This window comes from Seriola lalandi, unplaced genomic scaffold, assembly GCF_002814215.2.
Source record: "Seriola lalandi dorsalis isolate HSWRI2012SDOR001 ecotype SW California unplaced genomic scaffold, Sedor1 jcf7180002054581, whole genome shotgun sequence".
Lineage (NCBI taxonomy): Eukaryota > Metazoa > Chordata > Actinopteri > Carangiformes > Carangidae > Seriola > Seriola lalandi.
Genome location: NW_019525134.1, coordinates 3514046 through 3533954, shown reverse-complemented (window position 1 = coordinate 3533954; position 19909 = coordinate 3514046). Strand labels below are relative to the sequence as shown.

General features: G+C 41.6%; 1 protein-coding gene across 1 annotated transcript in view; it reads right to left on the bottom strand.

Moving 5' to 3' along the window:
* Window positions 1-2181: 2181 nt before the first annotated feature.
* The window catches only part of LOC111663932 (vacuole membrane protein 1-like), a 59602-nt gene continuing 41874 nt past the window's right edge, over window positions 2182-19909 (bottom strand). The window contains exons 11-12 of the mRNA XM_023418338.1: window positions 6364-6466; window positions 2182-5122 (exon numbers count right to left, since the gene is read on the bottom strand). Of these exons, the coding sequence (XP_023274106.1) occupies window positions 4979-5122; window positions 6364-6466 (247 nt within the window). The 3' untranslated portion in view covers window positions 2182-4978. The remainder of the gene's footprint in view (window positions 5123-6363; window positions 6467-19909) is intronic.

Below are 19909 nucleotides of genomic sequence, written 5' to 3'. Positions count from 1 at the left end.
AAAGCACGTTTCATAAGGTGCACTATACTGTTCGTGTAATGTGTTCTGACATTTGTAACTAGTCTTATTATTTGACCATTTTTAGTTTATTCTTGTTTTACTATTAAAATTAAGTTCTAATGAAAATGTATAATTATTATTATTATTATTATTATTATTATTATTATTATTTAGTAGTTTTAAAAGTACTGAAAGAGACTCACTCTCTTGTCTTTCATGACTTCTGATAATTCAAAGTCAGTGACCATGATCAGGGCAAACAACTACCATCAAATGAGGATTAGCTATCTAATGTTAGAAATGTCTAAATATAAGACATTAAAAATACTCTCATTTGCATAATGACTTGTATGTGACATGTTTTTTTCCACAAAAAAAAAGTTCAGTGACCTGGTTCATCATATCTACCCCTTCCTCCTGATTGAAAAATACAGACACTATCAAAATTTAAATATTTTTCATCTCAAAAGTTTAACTACTGGACCTGAGAAGTCTGCTACTTCACTGACACGTCCTTTCTCAGTGAAGTGTATATGTATATGTGCTCATTCAAATTTCACATAACACTTGTGTATTTCGTTTATTCGGTCCACAACTGGTTTCACATCCTCAGCTCAGATTTAAGGAGGCGTACTTTAAAATATTTTCGTAACATAACGTGTAAATATTATTCTCCAGAGGCTATTCAAATGTTTGATACTCAGTGTTTCAGTATTTTAATTATGTCAAACTGTGGTCATTTTGCTGCTAAGACAGTTTTCAATCATTTTCTTCCTAAAAAAAAATGAAAACCTCAGCTACTTTACATCCATTTGATACGACACAGTATGATACTGGATCGTGGGTAATCTTGTGTGGCTGACTCATTGATGGTAACTTTCCTTTGCCGAGCACCGTTCCCTGTATCGCTCGGTCTGTCTGCTCACTCCACTGTGGTCTGATATGACCCCCTGACTGCTACTTACAAAAACAAAGGACTTAATGTGATTTTGAATGAAAAAAGGAAAGAAAAAAATCCACATGGTCAGCATAATTTAATGAGACAGAGTGTGAAAGGAACTAAGTGGATAACCAAATGCAGAGTGGGCTTGTGGGTGGGTGGTGGATGAAGTCAGTGATATTTCAGCATCCCTCGGTGGTTAGCCTGCTGACAGGGAGGGGAAAAAAACTGGAGAGTGAGAGACAGTGAGGGAGGTGGTGTGTGTGTGGGGGGTGAGTGGGTGGGACGGCCGCTGTGCCAGAAATTAAACCGGCACCACCGGATTCAACTGTAGTATATGTACAGCATATGGAGAGATAAGAGAGAGAAAGAAGGGATGGACAAAAGCAGTGTCATTATCTGAATATCAGTCCCCCAGCCTGTTTGGACAGGCAGGATTTGCATGTTGGGTTTTCAGTCGGAGCCCCTGGCCAGGGTGGGGTAGAGTGGGGTGGGGCGGGTGGAAATAGTCATCTTCATGGTGTTCTGGGTGTGGCTGCTCTGGGAACAGGACTTCTCTCAACAGGGGTCTCTCAGCACAGGTCACACATCTGACCTCAGGACACAAGATCACGCTGCGTTCACGCACCAATGTCAGGTTCATAACCACAAAGAACAAAATACCTGCGACGCCAACAGAAACTACTGTAGTGTGTGCAGTGTTTGATACGTGACGTGTGTGTGAGACTAAATCAACAAAACTCGATTTTAATTATCTCATAATTTTATAATAATTTAATTCATAGCGAGTTACTCATATTTAGGTCATAGAAAACATATTGTATTAGAACCTTTTTTTTTCAAATGGTAGAATGACTTTGCAAGAAAATACATTATTCATCAAATTATGTTTCACATTACTATCGTTTACTGGCACTAGCACAAATACTATTTTAAGGTAGCTGTATTTAAATACAGCTTCAATTAGCCACAAGAGCATAAGTGTAGCTATAATTCACAACTCACAGCAAAGGATTAATGTGGAATCTGAAATGGAGCTGATGTCAGTATGGAGAGCGCAAATCAGTAATGTGATAACCGTTTGGATGTGAAACACTAGACGGGGAAATCGGAGTTGTGATGGACTCAGTATCCTCCTTGTCCCTCTTTCTCGGCTGACATGTGAGATTCTTTGGAGGCCTGTGGGTCAACACTGGCCCAGTGTGGGCAAGACTTATCACATAATGAACAGAACACCAATCCTCTTTTTAAGAGACTTTATTTATAGTGAAAGCAGAAAAAAAAAACAGTGCGTAGACATTTAAAATAACCCAGTTACAGACATCTATTAGACAAGAAATACAGGCACTTACTTACACATAGAAATATAAACAGAATTTCTAGACAAACATGCACACACATTCAGACAGGCATGCCAAAAGGGGGCTCCCTTATGGAACAGGACATCCTGAAACTGCCAAGAAAAACACTCTCTAAGCCAGCGAGCCATTCCAGTGTTATCCAATGATTTTGCTTTTATGACCAGGAAAAAGTTTTACACTTTTGCTCTATTCTAGAAAAAAAAAAGAAGAAGAAGAAGAATCTAAAATAAAACTGAGGCTTTGCGGCAAAAGTATCCATTGGTCAAGCAATGATTTTCAGCTTTGTATAATTACCAATTTGTGGCCCTTAGAAAAACACCCCCTCAAGAGAGTTGTTCCAATAAAATGCAGCCTCCTACAAAAAAAAAGTGCGTATTGAGCAACAGAAGAAAGTTCTTAGTAAAAAGAGAAGAGGGAAGTGTAAAAGGGAAGGGGAGAGCTGGGTGAGCACTGTGTGTACCATACTAGGACTGGGTGTCACAATGTGATGTGTTGCAATAAGGTGTGTACTGTCTGGATTCTCTGGAAATTCAAGAGGACAGAGCCAACTTGCAAGCACACACACACACACACACACACACACACACACACACACACACCCCCACATATATACAGAAGTACACTATTGACATCACTACATCTGCATTTGCAAACATGTGAAAACACAGTTCCCCACATAAAACCACATAAAAACCCTCACAGACGTCAGCATGGAGGAAATAAACAATAGACCCATGTCTCCGACGTTTCACAAGCGGTTGGGATAAAGGGAAGTGACATCGCAGCACACACCTCTAAATGGGAACTGATGCTAACTGAGACAATGACAGTAACAGAAGGAGGACAAAACAGGATGCTGGTCAGATGAAAGAGCCCGAAATGTCAGACAGCCTACAGACTGTTGTCGCCTTGCAATCTTAACAGCCAACACCAGTCTGATAAGCTATCTGACAGGCCGAGAGAGTGACGGACATGCCTGAGACGAATGCATGTACAGAAACGACAACAATGAAAAAAAGAAAAAGAAAAAGAAAAAAAAAAAAAAAAAGAATCCTAATCCTACTTACCGTGACAGGAGAAAAGAGGAGATGTGAATGTTCTGACTAGAGCTGGTGCAGAGCGCAGGGTTCAGCTCGCTCAACAGTACCCCTCTGTTTTGAATCTACTCGAGTGATTCGTCTCCTGGCTCCGTGACTAGGGCAGTGCAACGAGTTCATTCGAAGGTTCAGCTGAGGTAACGGCACAGACGCTTTTCACTGTGCGCTTGAGGGTTTTTTTTTCCCCCTCCTGCTTGTGCCTGCTCTAGCGCCCACTGCGCTCAGTCCAGCGTAGCACAGCAGCGGTACAGAGAGGGAGAAGAAAATAGCACATTTCACTGGCAATTATGGAAAAAAAGAAGGTACTGCATATATTGAGAGCCAGCTGACGTTATCCAGCGAAACAAAAAAGAGGCAAAAAAAAAGACGGCGAGTTTTGTTTTAGAAGCTGCTCATGTAATGTCAAACATGAGCTTTCTGTCCTCAAAAAGGATAAAAAAAAAAAAGCTCAGTGGCAAGTGAAGACAAAGAAAAACACTTACCACGACACAGACTGTCTCTTAGTTAAAGAGAACAGCTATGATCTGCCACACTAAGACTTCCAGGCAGAGTCCTGCTCTATTAGTGGAGCACAATCTACTCTAATCCATAAAAGATAAAGAGAGAGCAACAAATGTGGCAGCCACGCAAACGCAACCTACTATCTCTGTCTCGCTCTCTGTCTCACTCACTCACACTCACACACACACACACACACACACACACAGTCGTAGATCTGATTCAGTATATGGCTGCATCTGGTAAAGTAGCCCCAGGCTGACTCATGTGCTCTCTTCCTGGAAGCAGAACAATAAGGGCAGACAAAGGGACCAGCAGGGTGATTCATGGCCGATTTCTCATTTCTCATCCAAAACTACCAAAATCAGCTTTACTACACACACGACACTGACGCACACAACTTACTTACTTCTTCACAATATGTAGAAATGAGATGACTCTGAAGAGGACACAATTATTTACAGTCTATTTACTTGTCTTATCTAACCATAACCCAATACTGCACGACAACTCTTAATAAATACAGAATATCTTCTCATTAAACTTGTAAATATAAATTATAAATAAAGAGATTATTGGACAAATATCGTGCTGGTTTTACAGAACAGTCACCACAAAGTAACCATCCTAGCTTATTCAAATGAAGAGAATTCAAGTGAGTTTATGGAGACATAAGTCTTGAAGGTTCCTCTAGTGGAGCGAACAGTGCAGCTTAAGGCCTCACTGAGGAGAATTATTACCAGCAGTTTCTTCTCACGTGCTCTGGAGCTGCTAAAAGCACCAACTGGGACACTTTAACAACACAACAGCTTAAAGACACTCATACGTAACCCAACAAGCACCTACCTTACACACAACTATCGCGGAAATCACTACCAAATGCAAAGCCTTAAAAAGCAAGTAAATGGGAGTCCAAGTTCAACATCAACATGTTGCTACAATAACAAGAGAGAAACCAGATGGGGGCAGATATATTGCTTCAGATAATGGCAGGGTATCAGCCAGGAGGCAGTGCGGACATGAAGAAAGGAGCGGTGGTAGCTTCTGAAGTTGATGCTTTGCCGTGATCGCAAAGCTGGCCTTCACTCCGTCTTGTCTTCCGAGCGCTTCTCCTGCTGCTTGCGCTTGGCATAGCTCTGGGCCATAGAGTTGACAATGGAGCAGACAAAGAAGCATACCATGATGACCACAACCTTCTCAAAGAGCCACGACAGCCAGTTCTCCTCCTGCCAGGAACCACAGAAAGAACAGAGAGAGAGAGAGAGAGAGAGAGAGAGAGAGAGAGAGAGAGACAGAGAGAGAGGAGAATAGCTTGGTCAGAAAACTGAGGGCCACCCCCTCCCCTTCACCCCACACCCTACTCTCCCCTCTGCTTCTGATGCTGTAGGCTAGGTGGGGATCCAGCTCCATGTGCTGGACAGATAGAGATCAGGGGTAATAAAACACGCGGCAGCCCCCACCGTCCTCCCTCCAAACGCCCCCACTGACCCCAGCCTGCAGCCTGCCTCCACCAAGTTAAATTGGCTTGCTTCTCTCCTGTAACTGCAGGAGGCTCAAGTTACAAGAAAAAAGGAACATTGTTCTAGAAATGCCTTAATCTGTCCTTGTGCAACTCAAAGTCTATCCTTTTTTTCTTCTCCCTCCTAGTAAGCGCATAAAAAAAGAAAAATCGCTTTCAATGAATCACTTAAAGCAAGGAGAGAAAGAGGGAGTGAGGAACAGAGAGGAGCGAAAAAAGCTTTGAAAGAGAAATAGGCTACAGCTACAACTGGCTCTTTTTGTTCTAGACAGGGGGGTTTTGATGGATTGTCACTGGCGGAGGGGGGGCCCCCGCCCCGGTCTACAGTCAGTGCTGGGTTCAGGCGGAGCACTGAGTGCAAGTGTGTGTGTGTGTGTGTGTGAGAGACACACAGGGGAGTGACTACATTCACACACACACTCCCAATTGGTAAGAAGGAGCATGAGTCAGCACGCCCCGCGCTACAGTAGTACAGTTCAATACAGCGAGTGGAGCCAGACCCCACACTGGCCCCTCTCCTCCTCCCCTCTTTCTCCTCCCTCCCTTCCAGCCCGCCCAGTGCAGCGCTATCCTACACTGTCACCCTGGCCCTAAACAAGCCTCTGTAACCTAATGTATCTCTACAGGTTATAGTCAAATCTACAACATCAACACTTCTCTCATAAACATTAAATCATGTTTTAAAAATATAAAAGAAACTGATTAAAAATCTGAGGTGAAAGCAGAAGGTGCAGGTAAAGAGGGTGGAAACAGAATTAATTGTGCTCATGAGAGAAAATGGGTCAGTGATATAAAGGACGGCTCAGATAAAGAGAAGAAAGGGACACAAAAAAAAGTGGAGGGAGAAGGAGTGAAAGAGGCAAAAGTAAGGGGGCCGCATTCTTTTCTTGGCGCGCACACGTGAATGAATAGAGGCTGTGAACTGGGGGCTGAGGCCCCTGTACTTACAGTTGGGATCCCCTCTCCGGCACGATGGTGCAGCTTGGCCTTCTGGGTCTCCAAGTACTCCCTGAAGGGCTTCTGCAGTGCCGCACCCAGCAGTGGAACAGCTCTGCCTCCACCAACACAGAGAGAGGGTGGGTGGTGGTGGTGGTGGTGGTGGGGGGGAGGAAAAGGAGGGAAAAGAGGGAGGGAAGGAAGAAGAGAGAAAAAGAGAGGAGGGGAGGAGAGGGGGGGGGCATGGAGGAAGAACGGGAGAGGGAGGGGTGAGGGTGGTGGGGGGCACAAATCACGTCACATCATTGTTACTCACCAGCCCAAGGGCAGCAACAAAGGGAGGCATGCTGTCCTATCTCCTGTACTGTGTCGGTCTCCCCTGCTTCCTCTCTCCGAGAAGAGAGAAAGACGGAGAGAGCAACGAGTGCGATCCCTTCACTGTTCATCATCCCCACAAACACCCACACACACACACACACATCCACACACAAACACATACAGGAAAAAAAAAAAAAAGTACAGACTGTACCACAGCCGCAGAAAACAGTGCTGCTCAAAAATAAATGTAAAAAGAAAAATTAAATTAAAAAAAAAAAAAAAAAAAAAAAAAAAAAGAAAGAATAAAAGCAGAAATAAAGTTGGCTGGTCCTCATACGGCAGCCGCTGCATCAGTAGTCACCCACATTCTCCCGCTCTGCTCTGCTCTGCTCTGCTCTCCTCTCTCACACACATACTCGGCTTCCTCTCCCTCTCACACACACACACATCGGTGAACTCGTTCAACTCCCCTGCAGTGCCTCCTCTGCCGCTGCAGCGAGGAGAAATGAATGACTTCTCAGAACTCTCACATTTATCACAGGCGGTTCCTGTAAGAACTGGTTTCAGCCAATTAATGAGGAAGTGAGTCGTACCCAAGCTGTGTCATCACTGGCTGAGACCTGGGGGGGATGGCCCACAGGGGGAGGGTGCTCCTGTAAGACGGCCCATATTAGGAAACCCTTTACAAGATTTAGCCACCAACTACAAGCACACTACTGAACACCCCCCCCCCTTTCCCCAACTCCCTCCCCCCTCCTCTCTTACACACACACACACACACACTCAAAGAAAAAAAAAAAGAAAAAGACGCGAGAGACTGCAGAGAATGCCCTAGAATAGCGAATCAGTGGCCCATCCCTGGGCTGGAGTTAGTGATTAATCACTAAACAAATACATACTAAAGACCTTCACTTATTCTCTTTTGTGGCTGTACACAGTCAATTACATCCCCTCAGCTATTGTTTCAAAGCATTCTCTGTGCTCCACTTTTACGTCTTTTGTTCGTGTTGGTGAGGCATCATCAAAGCTCAGAGACACATCAAGAGATTTTGGGGCAGGTTTGCGTGGGCAGCCATGTCACATACGGTTGAGTTTAGAGCTGATAACTTTCTCTGAAGGAGGCAAGTCATTTCCGTCCCTCCCCACCTCCACACACACAGATACATGTGCATACACCTATGTTGTGGTGAGAAAAAAAACACATTGTGTTAAACGATTGAGTTTACAACAAGGAAGCCTTTAAGTAATGATTAACTTTGTACCAGGTAATGATATCTTACATGTGAAAGGCCGACAGGAAGTGTGACAGATGGATCACGCTTTAAATTACACAATAGAAATGGTCAGTGACACACAGTATCAAAAATCAAGCTAGGATTTTTTTTTTTTTGGAGGGAAACAACGCCTATACTATTCCCATCCCCCACTTCACAAAATTCCTCTCATCTGCACACCTCAGAAACTTACCAAACTAATTCAAAATACATAACCTGAATTAAAAAGCCGAATGCAGGTTTGCACGTGAAAAAGGAATATTTGAAAACACTTGAGAAACACTCCAGTTCAGCAGATAAAAGTGAACAGGCAAGAACAAAGAGTGAGGGAAACTGTTTTCAGAAATGGCGGGCAAATCATCTCCTACACGATGAGCAATACTGAGTCATGAGCCTGGGCAAATCCACCAACAAAGAAGCTCAAAGCTAGCAGTCTAAAACACGTTTTTAATGCCTCACAGTCAGGACTGTGTCGTGGTCTTTCCATTAAAGAAACTGATGATTTTGTGCTTTTTGGGATTATATTTTCACTTTCTGCAGAACATGTTGTGAAACTGTTGGATTTGAAAATTTCTACTGTAAGTGTGTTTATACTTTACCCTTCAGAACCTGTGCTGAGCATCTTTCTGTGTGTGTGAGGGAAGTTCAGAAGATTATATGTCTTAGTCTGAGGTAAAATTTACTTTCTGCTAGCTGGAATTAAGGGAGAAATTTGTTTAACTTGTGAATGCATGAAATATATGTGATAAATAGTGTTGTGTTGTACAGAAACTGTTGTAAAAGTTGATCTCAGTTTTCAGTCAAAGTTTGGAAATTTAAAAGAGTAATTTCTGAGTTGAACTTGTAAGGACGGGAACAGCTAGAAGCTGCAATTTATAACAACCATAAGATGTAATTTGGCAAACAACAAGCCTGAACTATTTACTCAGCAGCTACTGAACAAACTTTAACAACTGGTTTGTTAAAATCCTCTCAGTGAGAGTAAAAGAAAACTCCTCACTTGTATCTTTTTTACCAAGTGAAGCTCTGAAACTCTGTGGCCTTCAGAAACAGGGAAATAAATCAGTTTGCACAAAACTATTAATAGCACTTTTTAAAAAGTCAGATTTTTCACTCTTAAAGCTCTTGACAAATTTCTATATAAACTATAAAGGCTTGTTTATAAAAAAGAGTGATAAAGCTTCAATTTACGGAAAACATTATTTGATAAAAATCACTACAATAGTCCCGTAGAACAACATGTATATTAGTTCTAATGATTTAATTTAATGTATGAAATGCAACTACTACTCATGATGAAATTAAAGATTATAGATTCATGAGTCCAATTTTATTTAATCAGCCGAACAGCTGTAACACAAATGTGGCTAAAATAACATTCAATTTATAGTTTTAGTCTTCAGTTTTTCTTGTTGTCTAATGTGGCAGCAAAGGAGAGGAAACAACAATGAGTTTTATATGAATTATTGCTGTGATGAATTAAAATGAGAAATTCCTCTATGTGTTTGGTATGATAATCTTCTTTTGTGTGGGTTTTTATCCAAAAATAGAAATGGACATAATAAATTTAGAGTCAAGCAGTTTATCTGAACATATCTATAAAATGTAACTCTTCTCAATTTCTTCCTTTAAAGAGAAAAAAAAAATATGGGATAGTTAAAAAGGATAATAATAACAATACTGAAAAGTCTTAAAATTGAGGTGGTTTTACAACCATAAAACCCTGCATGTGTGGATCCTACTTTACAACTTTATAACAGTTGTTCTCCAATTGATTAAATTACTTCCAGAAGTTGAGCAAAAAGCTAAGGGGCTTCACTTACTTGGGTTATAAAAATGATTCCCAGTATATATATGTGACTAATTATCCCCACTGTAAGTATATCCTATATAACTGCAGGTATTCGTAAACATAAGCAGCGTGGCTGATAAATACTTTATGAATCAGCATCAAATACGTGACATGTGGGCTTTGAAATATTAACAGCAAATGATTGTTGCTCCATCAGGTGATTTTCATTTAGTAACTAAACTGAATCAATAAGTAAGAAAAAAATTATCAAATATTAGAGACCAAAAGTAAATCTCTCAGAGATTTATCAGAGGCAGCAAGGACACTTTTATTTCTTAATGAATCAGATGTAATGAACATTAGAAAGTGGACGTATAAAATGTTGTAACAAAGCTGTAAGAAAGGCATTTAAAAAAATAAACAATATGTAGAAAATGTTTCACATGACTGACTGTATGTGACGTGTGTGAAGAAGAGCTCAGCAGCTCAAACAGATGAGTTTAGTTTTTATTGTTGAAGCAGGTAGAAAAGTGTTTTTGACCCTTCTGAATAAATGAGTTCAAACAAAACAGAGAACAAACAGAAAGTTGACTTGTATGATCCAACACACGTTCTTTGTTCAAAGGAAACACCGCATCATCCAGGAATAAACTAAGAGTGTCCAAACAGAGTCTGATCAATATTTCAGAGCGTGACCAGCTCTCGTCCAGAGATAGAGGAGAAACCACAGCACCACTCACACTAACCTCTACGACAACATCACTTCTTCTATTTTTCCAAATCACACTCACTGTGGTCATTGACTACATCTGTGCAACATAAACATATGAACAAGAGAAAAGTGTTTGACAATTTGTATCAGTGTGTTAACTCAAACTCAACAATGCTGACTGTAAGTCAGTTTTAAATTAGGTGCATCAAACCGGTGAGGCACTAATTTCATTACGTGACCAGCTTTTCTGTGGTTGTGAGGGCAACTCCACATTTCTATAATAAATAAAAGGTAACATGTTCTGTATTTGCATGTGTTAGATCACAATGGTTGTTGCTGGGCTGCAGATTATAGGTATAAAACAGCATCCCCTGCTTCAAATGTGCAACTTTAAAAATACAGCTAGGATCCAAATGAGGGAAAGAAATGTACCTCCGCTGGTAAATCTGTGATCATTCAAAAATAAATGAGTTTTGTAATATAACTTTCACCTCCAATTAATCTGCAACAAGCGGTGTATGAAACTGTGCCCTGACCCATGTTAACCAGGAAAAAGGGGTTAACTTGATCAATAATCAGTACAAAATGAGGATGAGATAAAATCTGGCACAAAACTACATATGGAGGGAAACCCCCACATCTCCAGCTTCCTGCAGCCTGATTACTGCTGTGAAGGGTTAATTTGTGAGCGCCATCTCAGCCTCTCATTTTTTAATGAACTATCATTTCCTGCTGCTGTTCACGGAGTGCAGAGCGTGTTTAGGCGTCCTGTGATCGTTTTCATGAAAACTAAATTCCACAGGCCATGAATCAGAGGCGACCTTTGACCTGTCTGTCCCGTCTGACGGCTGCCACCTTCAATGGCACTTGAACAAATGTTCATACACACTCTTGGAATTCACTATTTCTTGTTGTTTTAATGATAATGAAATGCTAAAGGTGCACACACACACACACACACACACACACACACACACACACACACACACACACACACACACACACACACAAGATCTCTCTCTCACAAACACACACACACACACATACGCATGCATGCCCTGACATTCCAGGCAGGGGATGATAGAGAACAAGGGCTCACATGACAACCAAATCCTGTCCAGGTCCAACTGGTTACGACATCATCACAACAACTTGCTTAGGCAATCGCAAGTGTTACCCAATGCTCCACAGGGCCACAGTTCACACCTAACATAACAGCAGAGACACCGCAAGACGCACACGCACACTGTGGTTAGGCAGCGCTCCGGCCTGAGGTCCTGAAAGTCTGACCTCGACACCATCTCTGTGCAAAGCTCTGACAAACTGACTCATTTTTTATTTTTTTTTTATCAGCTTCAGGCTTGATAAAATACTACTGCTCCATTGATTTTATGAAGTGTTGGAATAATGAGATAATGGAATCATGGGAGGAGGAGTGTGTTTCACGTTACTGTAAGGAAAATTTTGATTCACGTGCAAATGTTGTAAGGTAATATGTGTGCCTGTGTGTGTATGTGTGTGTGTGTGTGTGTGTGTGTGTCTGTTCCTCCTCCAGTTCAACCGGGCTTTTTCCCAGTGACTTCACCACTAAAGCATGGAGCCCACTCCTCGACGGAGATCCCCCTGCCCAGGGTGTTCATCACATCCCTGCTTCACAGCTATCTGTGTCAGACAGTACACACACACACAAATACACACACACACACACACACACACACACACACACACACACACACACACACACACACACACACAATACATACACACACATGTACACAGGCTCGGACACATGCTATCCTCTTGGGTGCTCGCAGTGTTGCCAGGAAATCAGGGGGCACCAATTATAGCAGTCTATTATTCCTCTCACTTCCCAGACAGCCACATAAAACAGCCCTCCGACCCTTACGACCCCCCAGGTTCAGGTCGGCATGCCCACACAGACCCTTTTGGTCTGGCTGTGGAGGTGTGTGCAGTTGCTGGGTCACTGGGTAACCAGGCCTGGACCCTTCCAATGGTGAGAAAGAGTTGTTCAATGAGTCAGACGTGAGTGGAAATACATCCAGACAAGTCACACTGCTACTTGTGGAGTGGCAGCGACAGGCAGGCTGGAAATAGAGGAGGTGGTGGAGGGAGAGAAGAAGAGCAGGAGGTGTTGGGCAATGCAGGTTACGCAGAGAGTCTCCATCCATCCTGTGATGTCATGTTCAGGGGAACGGCCGCTGTATGGGATCTATGGTGACACTGTTTTCTGTGGGACAATGTCTGGCCCTCTTTTCAAATGACCTGGTGATAACCACACCTACTGTATTTCTATGTGAATTGACATTTTATCAGTTTGAAATGGGAAACTTTGCAGACATAAAGCATAAAAGAGAGCATAAAATGTCGTACTGAATACATTACAACATTTTAAATAAAAGTGAAGGGCAGAAACACACTACATGTGGCACATTAATGTCACGTGGAATAAATAATAACTTGAAGCCGCTTGACTTTCCCGTAAACACGATGTAGGTCGCTACTCCAGCACAGCAGGTTAGCCAGTGAGCACAAAAGTGTACATGTGAGAGTTTTCCCGTATACAGAACACTGTGGGACTGTATGGAGTCTACATGGTTCATATATATACTGTGAGACGCTGCTCAGACAACCACATAGGTTACTACGTACCTGTCAAAAGCCACAACATGCTGTATGTCTTCAACCTCGCCATATAAGATCTATTCTAGCTGTTGTATAAGTTACAACAAATCAACAGGAGGAACTCTAAAGACAGGCACCAAGGTCAATCATATATGTTTTCTCTAACAAAGTTTGTACATGAGAAAAGCAAAAAAAAAAAATAAACAGCAAAATTACCTAAAGTGACTGAAGTTGTCTGATTTACATTCTGATCAGTTGTACATACAGTAAAGGCTTGCAAGTGTGTTTACATACTGTAGAGGTTGTGGTTAGAAGCCAGCGAAGGCGGACAAGTGAAAGTTTCTGGTGTCTGCACGGCAGGGTGCTACAGCATGTGTGAATGTGCTGGAACAACTCTGAAGAAATGTAGAAAATACAGCGCAAAATTAAATACCACATTATTTCCCAATGAAGCAGCGATGGTGTGTGAATGTGATTTAGGATCCCACTGGAGTCTAGTAATAAATTGTGCTCGCAGTGGTGAATCTTTTGAAGTTGGACAAAATAAATAATAAGCTAATGATTTATGTGTCTAGGACAAAACAAATACAACACGGCCTCCTCATAATTAAGATTCATGGTTGCTCTTGTTTTCAGGATGAGGCCTAACGGATTTTCTCAACGGCACCAAGCATATTTACTGCAGGAATCATCAAAAACAACCCTCCTCACTATCTCTGCCTCTTCATAACTTGTCGCTGTTGTGAATTGGGCCGATGGTGGACAATGTGTCTGTTTTGACTGAGGTGCGGCGGGGGCAGGGCGGGGAGGGAGAGTGGTCTGCATGGCTGCTCGGCTGCCCTGTGAGTCAGGGCCTGTCTGGGATGACTCCTCTCGCAGGACACAGATACAGACACACATACTCATGACAACTGGTCGTATTACAGCACACACTACGATGTTCATGGGATCTACTACACAATACACTACAGTGGATGACGATGATTAAGAGCTCAAGATCACGTTGTGTTCCCTCGATAAATGAGCCGCTCTAAAAATGAATCAATGCCATACTGTTTCCTAAAACAACATGCAACATGCCCGTTGATGAATAAATACATTAGTAATTTCATAGCTTTGGTCTGAGCATGTGTAGGAATTACTTGATGAGCGAGCAGTATGTGTGGTGAGTGTGAGACTGAAGACCAAAACAAATGAATCAGGGATGAATAAAGCAGGAAGTCCTGCGATACACACTGTGCCCGAGAGGCACATAATATGACACCGGACCTGGAAAACACATCTGACCTCTCCCTCTCTTTGTGTCTTACCCTCTCTCTCACAAACACAAACACACACACACATACACACACACACACACACACACACACACACACACACACACACACACACACACTTACTTATTAAAGCTACAATTACATTCACATCTTTGTGCACCCCTTCACTGAAGGACTCAGTGTGCTGTTAAGCACAAAAATAGGCCTTTAGTACACAATCTGAACATAAGTCTTCTTGAGTGACTGAATATTATTGTAAATGGCGAAGGTAAGAGCTTTTGGCTCAGAGTCAAACCTCTCTCTACTGTTACTGCCTCTGTATTTCTGTCAGAGCTTGTGGGCCAAAGTAATCAGAATGGAAGTGGAGGAGATGAGAAAATGGACGTCCCACAGAGCTTCGCATTAAACTTAACGACGCTGTATAAAAAGAGAGCGGGCTGCGACCTGCCGCACCATCCCTCACCGCCACTGTCTTGCCCTGTTTGCCTCTGGTCCCGTCACCCTAAGTGAGGCCGTCTGACTGCGTTAGGGCCAGAGGAGAGCGGGGCACGTCGTGGAAGCACTGATCAATGCCATCTTTGTCAAGGCGCGTCTCAGGTGACCAGAGCACCCAGTGACTAATAGGATCAGAAATACTCCCTTCCTGCAGATTGGGTTAACGGGAAGACTTTGCTCACACAACCCAAAGAGGGCTATTTATAGTAGCAGTGATGTGACCGAGGTGCAAATGGTTAAAGAAAAACATTTTGGATTTTTCATCAGTTGACTATTCTTCAACAAAATGACAGGCAGTTACAGCCTGTTGAGGAGAAACACATCACCGCAAGTAAAAGAACTTTAGCTAATAAGCTTCAGCACAGACTGAACTTCACTTCATTTGCCCTGTGTATTTTTTACATAAAAAGATATTGATTGCGCAACTAATGTCGTTCTCCCACATTGTAAATGTTACTGTCATTCTCATTATGATATTACAGGTTACATGTGTACAGTTAGTTTTGCCCTGGTTGTGTGTTCTTTGTTGTGTATTTGTGTGTTTTTCTAATGTCTACTCTATGTGTCCTTTAAATTGCCCCCTGGGGACAAATAAAGTTTACTGAATGAATTGATTGATTCTTTGCCCCGTATTGGTGCAATCTGCTTCACTCAGACGCATGAGGTGAAAAAAAAAAATCCCTCCCTGACTTTCAACTTTTACAACACTGCACCGTTTACCTTCAAACCAGACAACCTTACATTTAGTATGAAACAAACCTAGTTTCTATATGAGCTTGGGGGGGTTGTGTGTGACAGACTTTTCTCCTCGAACTCCAGTCAACTTCACACACACACACACACACACACACACAAACACACACACACACACATAAATAACTGCACCACTGTGAATACCAAGAATAGTTGGATTTGCATGGTTCTCATTTCACGTCTCAACTAACCCATGTTTAGTTGAATCACTTCAGAATTTATGTCCATTAGAGTGTTTGGTGACCTGTAGGCTAACATAGGAATTTAAATAGATTAAATGAATTAAAATCATCTCTCTTTGTGACATGAAGGCTGTGTTGCTTTGTGTGTTTCTCCACAGCTTTTTTCACACACACACACACACACACACACACACACAATACACACACGCACAGACACACACACACACACACAGCTTTGCATCCAGTTTGTTGTGTGATCTCTTCGGCACATGCACAGAATCAAAACTCAGAGAGAAACCAGATCGAACAGTGTAAATGCAGAGTAATTAGAAAGTCTGAGAAGTAATGCAACTCCGGCTCCGCTGATTGATTCATGCTTCCTCCAACAACAACTTCAGAGTACCAGGTTAAGGTAAGACGCGACAGCTGGTTTGTTACAATGGCGTCAACACAGAACATGAAGATGTTGATTGTGATCTGGAAAGTTCCAGTATGATCCAGTCAGCATCTCAAACAACCCCCGGCTGCCCCGTCCTGACCTGTGACTCTCCACCAGCCTCCCTCTGAGTGGGGCCGCCTGCTGTGATCCTCTAATGCCAGCAGTCCTGTGAGGCAGGAACAGCCATCTGCAAGCCCATTGTGCTGATAATGGACTCCCACCTAAGGGATGGACTCACATGGAAATGGGTGCATTCTCATGAAGATGTGCCAGCCCACCCCACCCCCCCCATGGCCCCACCACACCGGTTTAATACTGGATAACCTTTTCAAGTCTTGACTCTTCCTCTCTGCATCTCAATCGTTTTTCCCCATGAGAGCCTGACAGTGATAATCCCTCCCTTGACATGCGAGTCTGAAGGATTTGTTAAAGTCAATACACGACATGGAGAGTGGCTGACTCAATCAAGATGATGGATTATTGGAACGGTCATTTAAAAACACAGCTGTCAAGATACTAGGTGAAACTGTAATAGCGTCTCTCTCTTTTCCACATTCTCACAAACATAACCAGCATCATAACCCTGCCTCACACTTTGTGCTCTCCCAGACCTCTGCACAAACTAAACCTTGTCCCACCACAGTCACCACAGACAAGGAGGAAACACATGGGGGGGTCCTGCAGACGGTGAATCACCAGCACTTCAACGCCAAAGGCACCAAATGGCCCTCAGCTGTTCTCATAATTAGGAAGGACTTCTATTTTTTCCTGTTCACATATCATCACATACGAATAGTGGCTGAGAAAGTGGCACGAATCAGAGCAATTCAGCCTAAACACGGCGACTCACTGCAGATCAAACGAGGAGGCTCAGACTGCAAGTCAAACACAGGAAAGCTCCCCGCTCCACTGGGTGATTTTGAGCTTTTCCTGCTGTATATCACCACCTCACTGGCTGACAAAGCTCCAGCTGAGATAAGAGAAAGGAGGACAGGGAGAGTTGGGCACAGAAAAAGATGAATCTGTTGCTCTGCAGTTATATGGAGCATGGCAGAATTGGCTCGAACCATTCTCTGAAGTGCTTCCAGGGTTATTGACCTCACTTACACATTAAACTTGAGGAAAGTCAAAGGAAAGAAAATCTGCAGGTTGTGGGAAAAGGCAGGACTTTAGTCATAAATAAGTATCAAAGATCAATTTTTAGGTTTTTTCCCATGGTGTTAAATGTTCAGTGACAGGCCCAAAAAGAATGTGGGTGATTTCATGCAATACATATGTTATAAAAAACAGAAGTACATTCATTTCCAAAAATGTTTATCAAATCTACAAACTCTAGTTTAAAAAGAAGGGAAGCCTGTGTAAGGTTTTTTTATGACAAAAAAACTCCCCAAAAACAGCATTAAACCTCTTGATATAGCTACTTGAAATCAAAGTCTTGTTCAGTGTGAGTTAGCAGAATTTTCTCCTGACTTAAACAATGACTGTCCACTCGGTGGGTCTTGAAGAGGAGACATCTGTACATTAGTCACAGGATGTAAGAAACCTAACAAGTCTGATCAGACGCACAGCTCCAGCTGACCTGGTTATCAGTTCTTGTTATCAGCACAAAAGGCATCTGAAGAAAGGTTTATTGTGACTTTGTGGCAGTTCAAAGCAGAAGTATCTTTATTATTATCCTACCAGTGGTGACAGAAGGTTATAGATTTAACTTTAAATGCTTTGCACAGCGAGAAAACAAGAGAGAAACACGTCTGCTGTAAGAGAATCTTTTTCTACAACACACAGAGAACTAATTGAAATGTCTGACACACAGTTTGTTTTTGTCCCAAACATACAGTAATTAAAAAAAAAAAAAAAAAAACTGTTGAAAAAGGAAGAACACTTCACTTGAATGAACAACTGTCAGGACAGAACTTATTTTTCCACTGAACCTTTTTTTTTTTTTTTTTTTTTTTAGTCTCAAAGGGAATATCAGAAGCTCATGAACGTATGATGGAAATTTTAAATCACTTAAGTTCAAGTTGTTCAAATAAAAAAGAAGGTCCCTTTGCATCTTCTCTACATTTTATTTCCAGCTAATAAAAAAAAAAAAAAAAAAAAAAAGAAACTCTGGGGTTGCTCATTTTTGCTAACAGAGGTGATGAAAATGGCTGTTGACAGTTTTAAAGCCTCGTGATGTTTAAGCCTCGGATCCAAACCTCTCCTGTGAAACTCAAGTTCAGTAACACACTGTTTTCCATTTGTCATTCATAGAAAAACTTCTCTCTCTGATTTAAGCTGCTGGTGAATGTTTGAAAACTTCTAGAAGTATTCCTATAAAAGACTCATGTTTGCAATTAAGATAATTTATAAAATTAACTGAGTCAGACATGATATGACTTTATCATGATGCACAACAAAACACAGTATTTTTCTTAATGAAACTTAAAAAACGAGTTTGTGGACATTCCCTGTTCAGTGAGAAAGAACAGAAATATTAAGCAAATATAACATTAACCAGATAATACTGCTGCACTGTACTGACAGTCACACTGCAGCATCCAGCCAGTAGCCCGTGTTTAAGTATTTTAATCTCTGATCTCATCAGCTTTCCATCGTGTCATCTATGTGCTACTCAAATATGCAGAGCTTGGATAAAGCAAAGAGGCACCCCTATAAACACACACACACACACACACACACACACACACACACACACACACACACACACACACACACACACACACACACACACACAATGTTCTTATGTGTTTTCACTACTATTGAAACTCTGGTCTTTTTCAAAAGTTAAAGGTCACTCGACATCAACATAATTCAGGGAATTCACCAGGTAAAAATGAGTCTTGTTGAGCTTTGAACAAACAGCAGCTTTTCTTGGAGAAGTAGTGATGGACTCATTCAAAGAGATCACTTTGTCAGAAAGCTGAAATATGATTTAAATTAAATAATTATCAACATGAATAAATAATTTTAAAAAAAAGAAAATGACACAATATGATAATGGTTCAGTGTTTTGAAAATTTTCAGTGTGAAATAATTTGAAATGTCATGGTCTTCAGTACAAACAAGTTCTGTAAGGCTTTACACTCTGAGAGGTTACTGACTTCTGAACCGTGTGTGTGTGTGTGTGTGTGTGTGTGTGTGCCAACTAGCTCACCTGACAAAGGCAAAAAACAGGAAATGAGTTGTGTAGTATTGTATTATGTCATGCCAGGGTGAAATCACCACGGCAAAAGTCCAACGGTTACTTTAGTCACCCACAAAGACAAATACTACTCCCTCAGTTTATAGAGATTAATCCAGAGGCAGGCAGACAAAACAAACCGAGTCTAAGTATTAAAATTCCACAATAAAGACACAATTTGTGTCTTTATTTTATCATCACGTAAAAACATTAAGTTCAAAGCAAATTTTATCATAGAAGCAAAAACAGCTGAAATGATAGCAAATGCTGCACATGCTTAAAACATTTCACAAAGACGGCACAGATGTTATAAAAGGATGAGACTGAACAACAAATCAGTCATTAGTGTGAGACCCTCCAAAAACAATCATCAAACCGTTTTTTTTGCAGACGTGGCTTCATGTAATTGTTTCAGGAATCTGTTTATGCAGCATCAACAAATAAGAAATTCACTGAAATTTGTTTCTGTAAACTCCAATCCAATTAAAA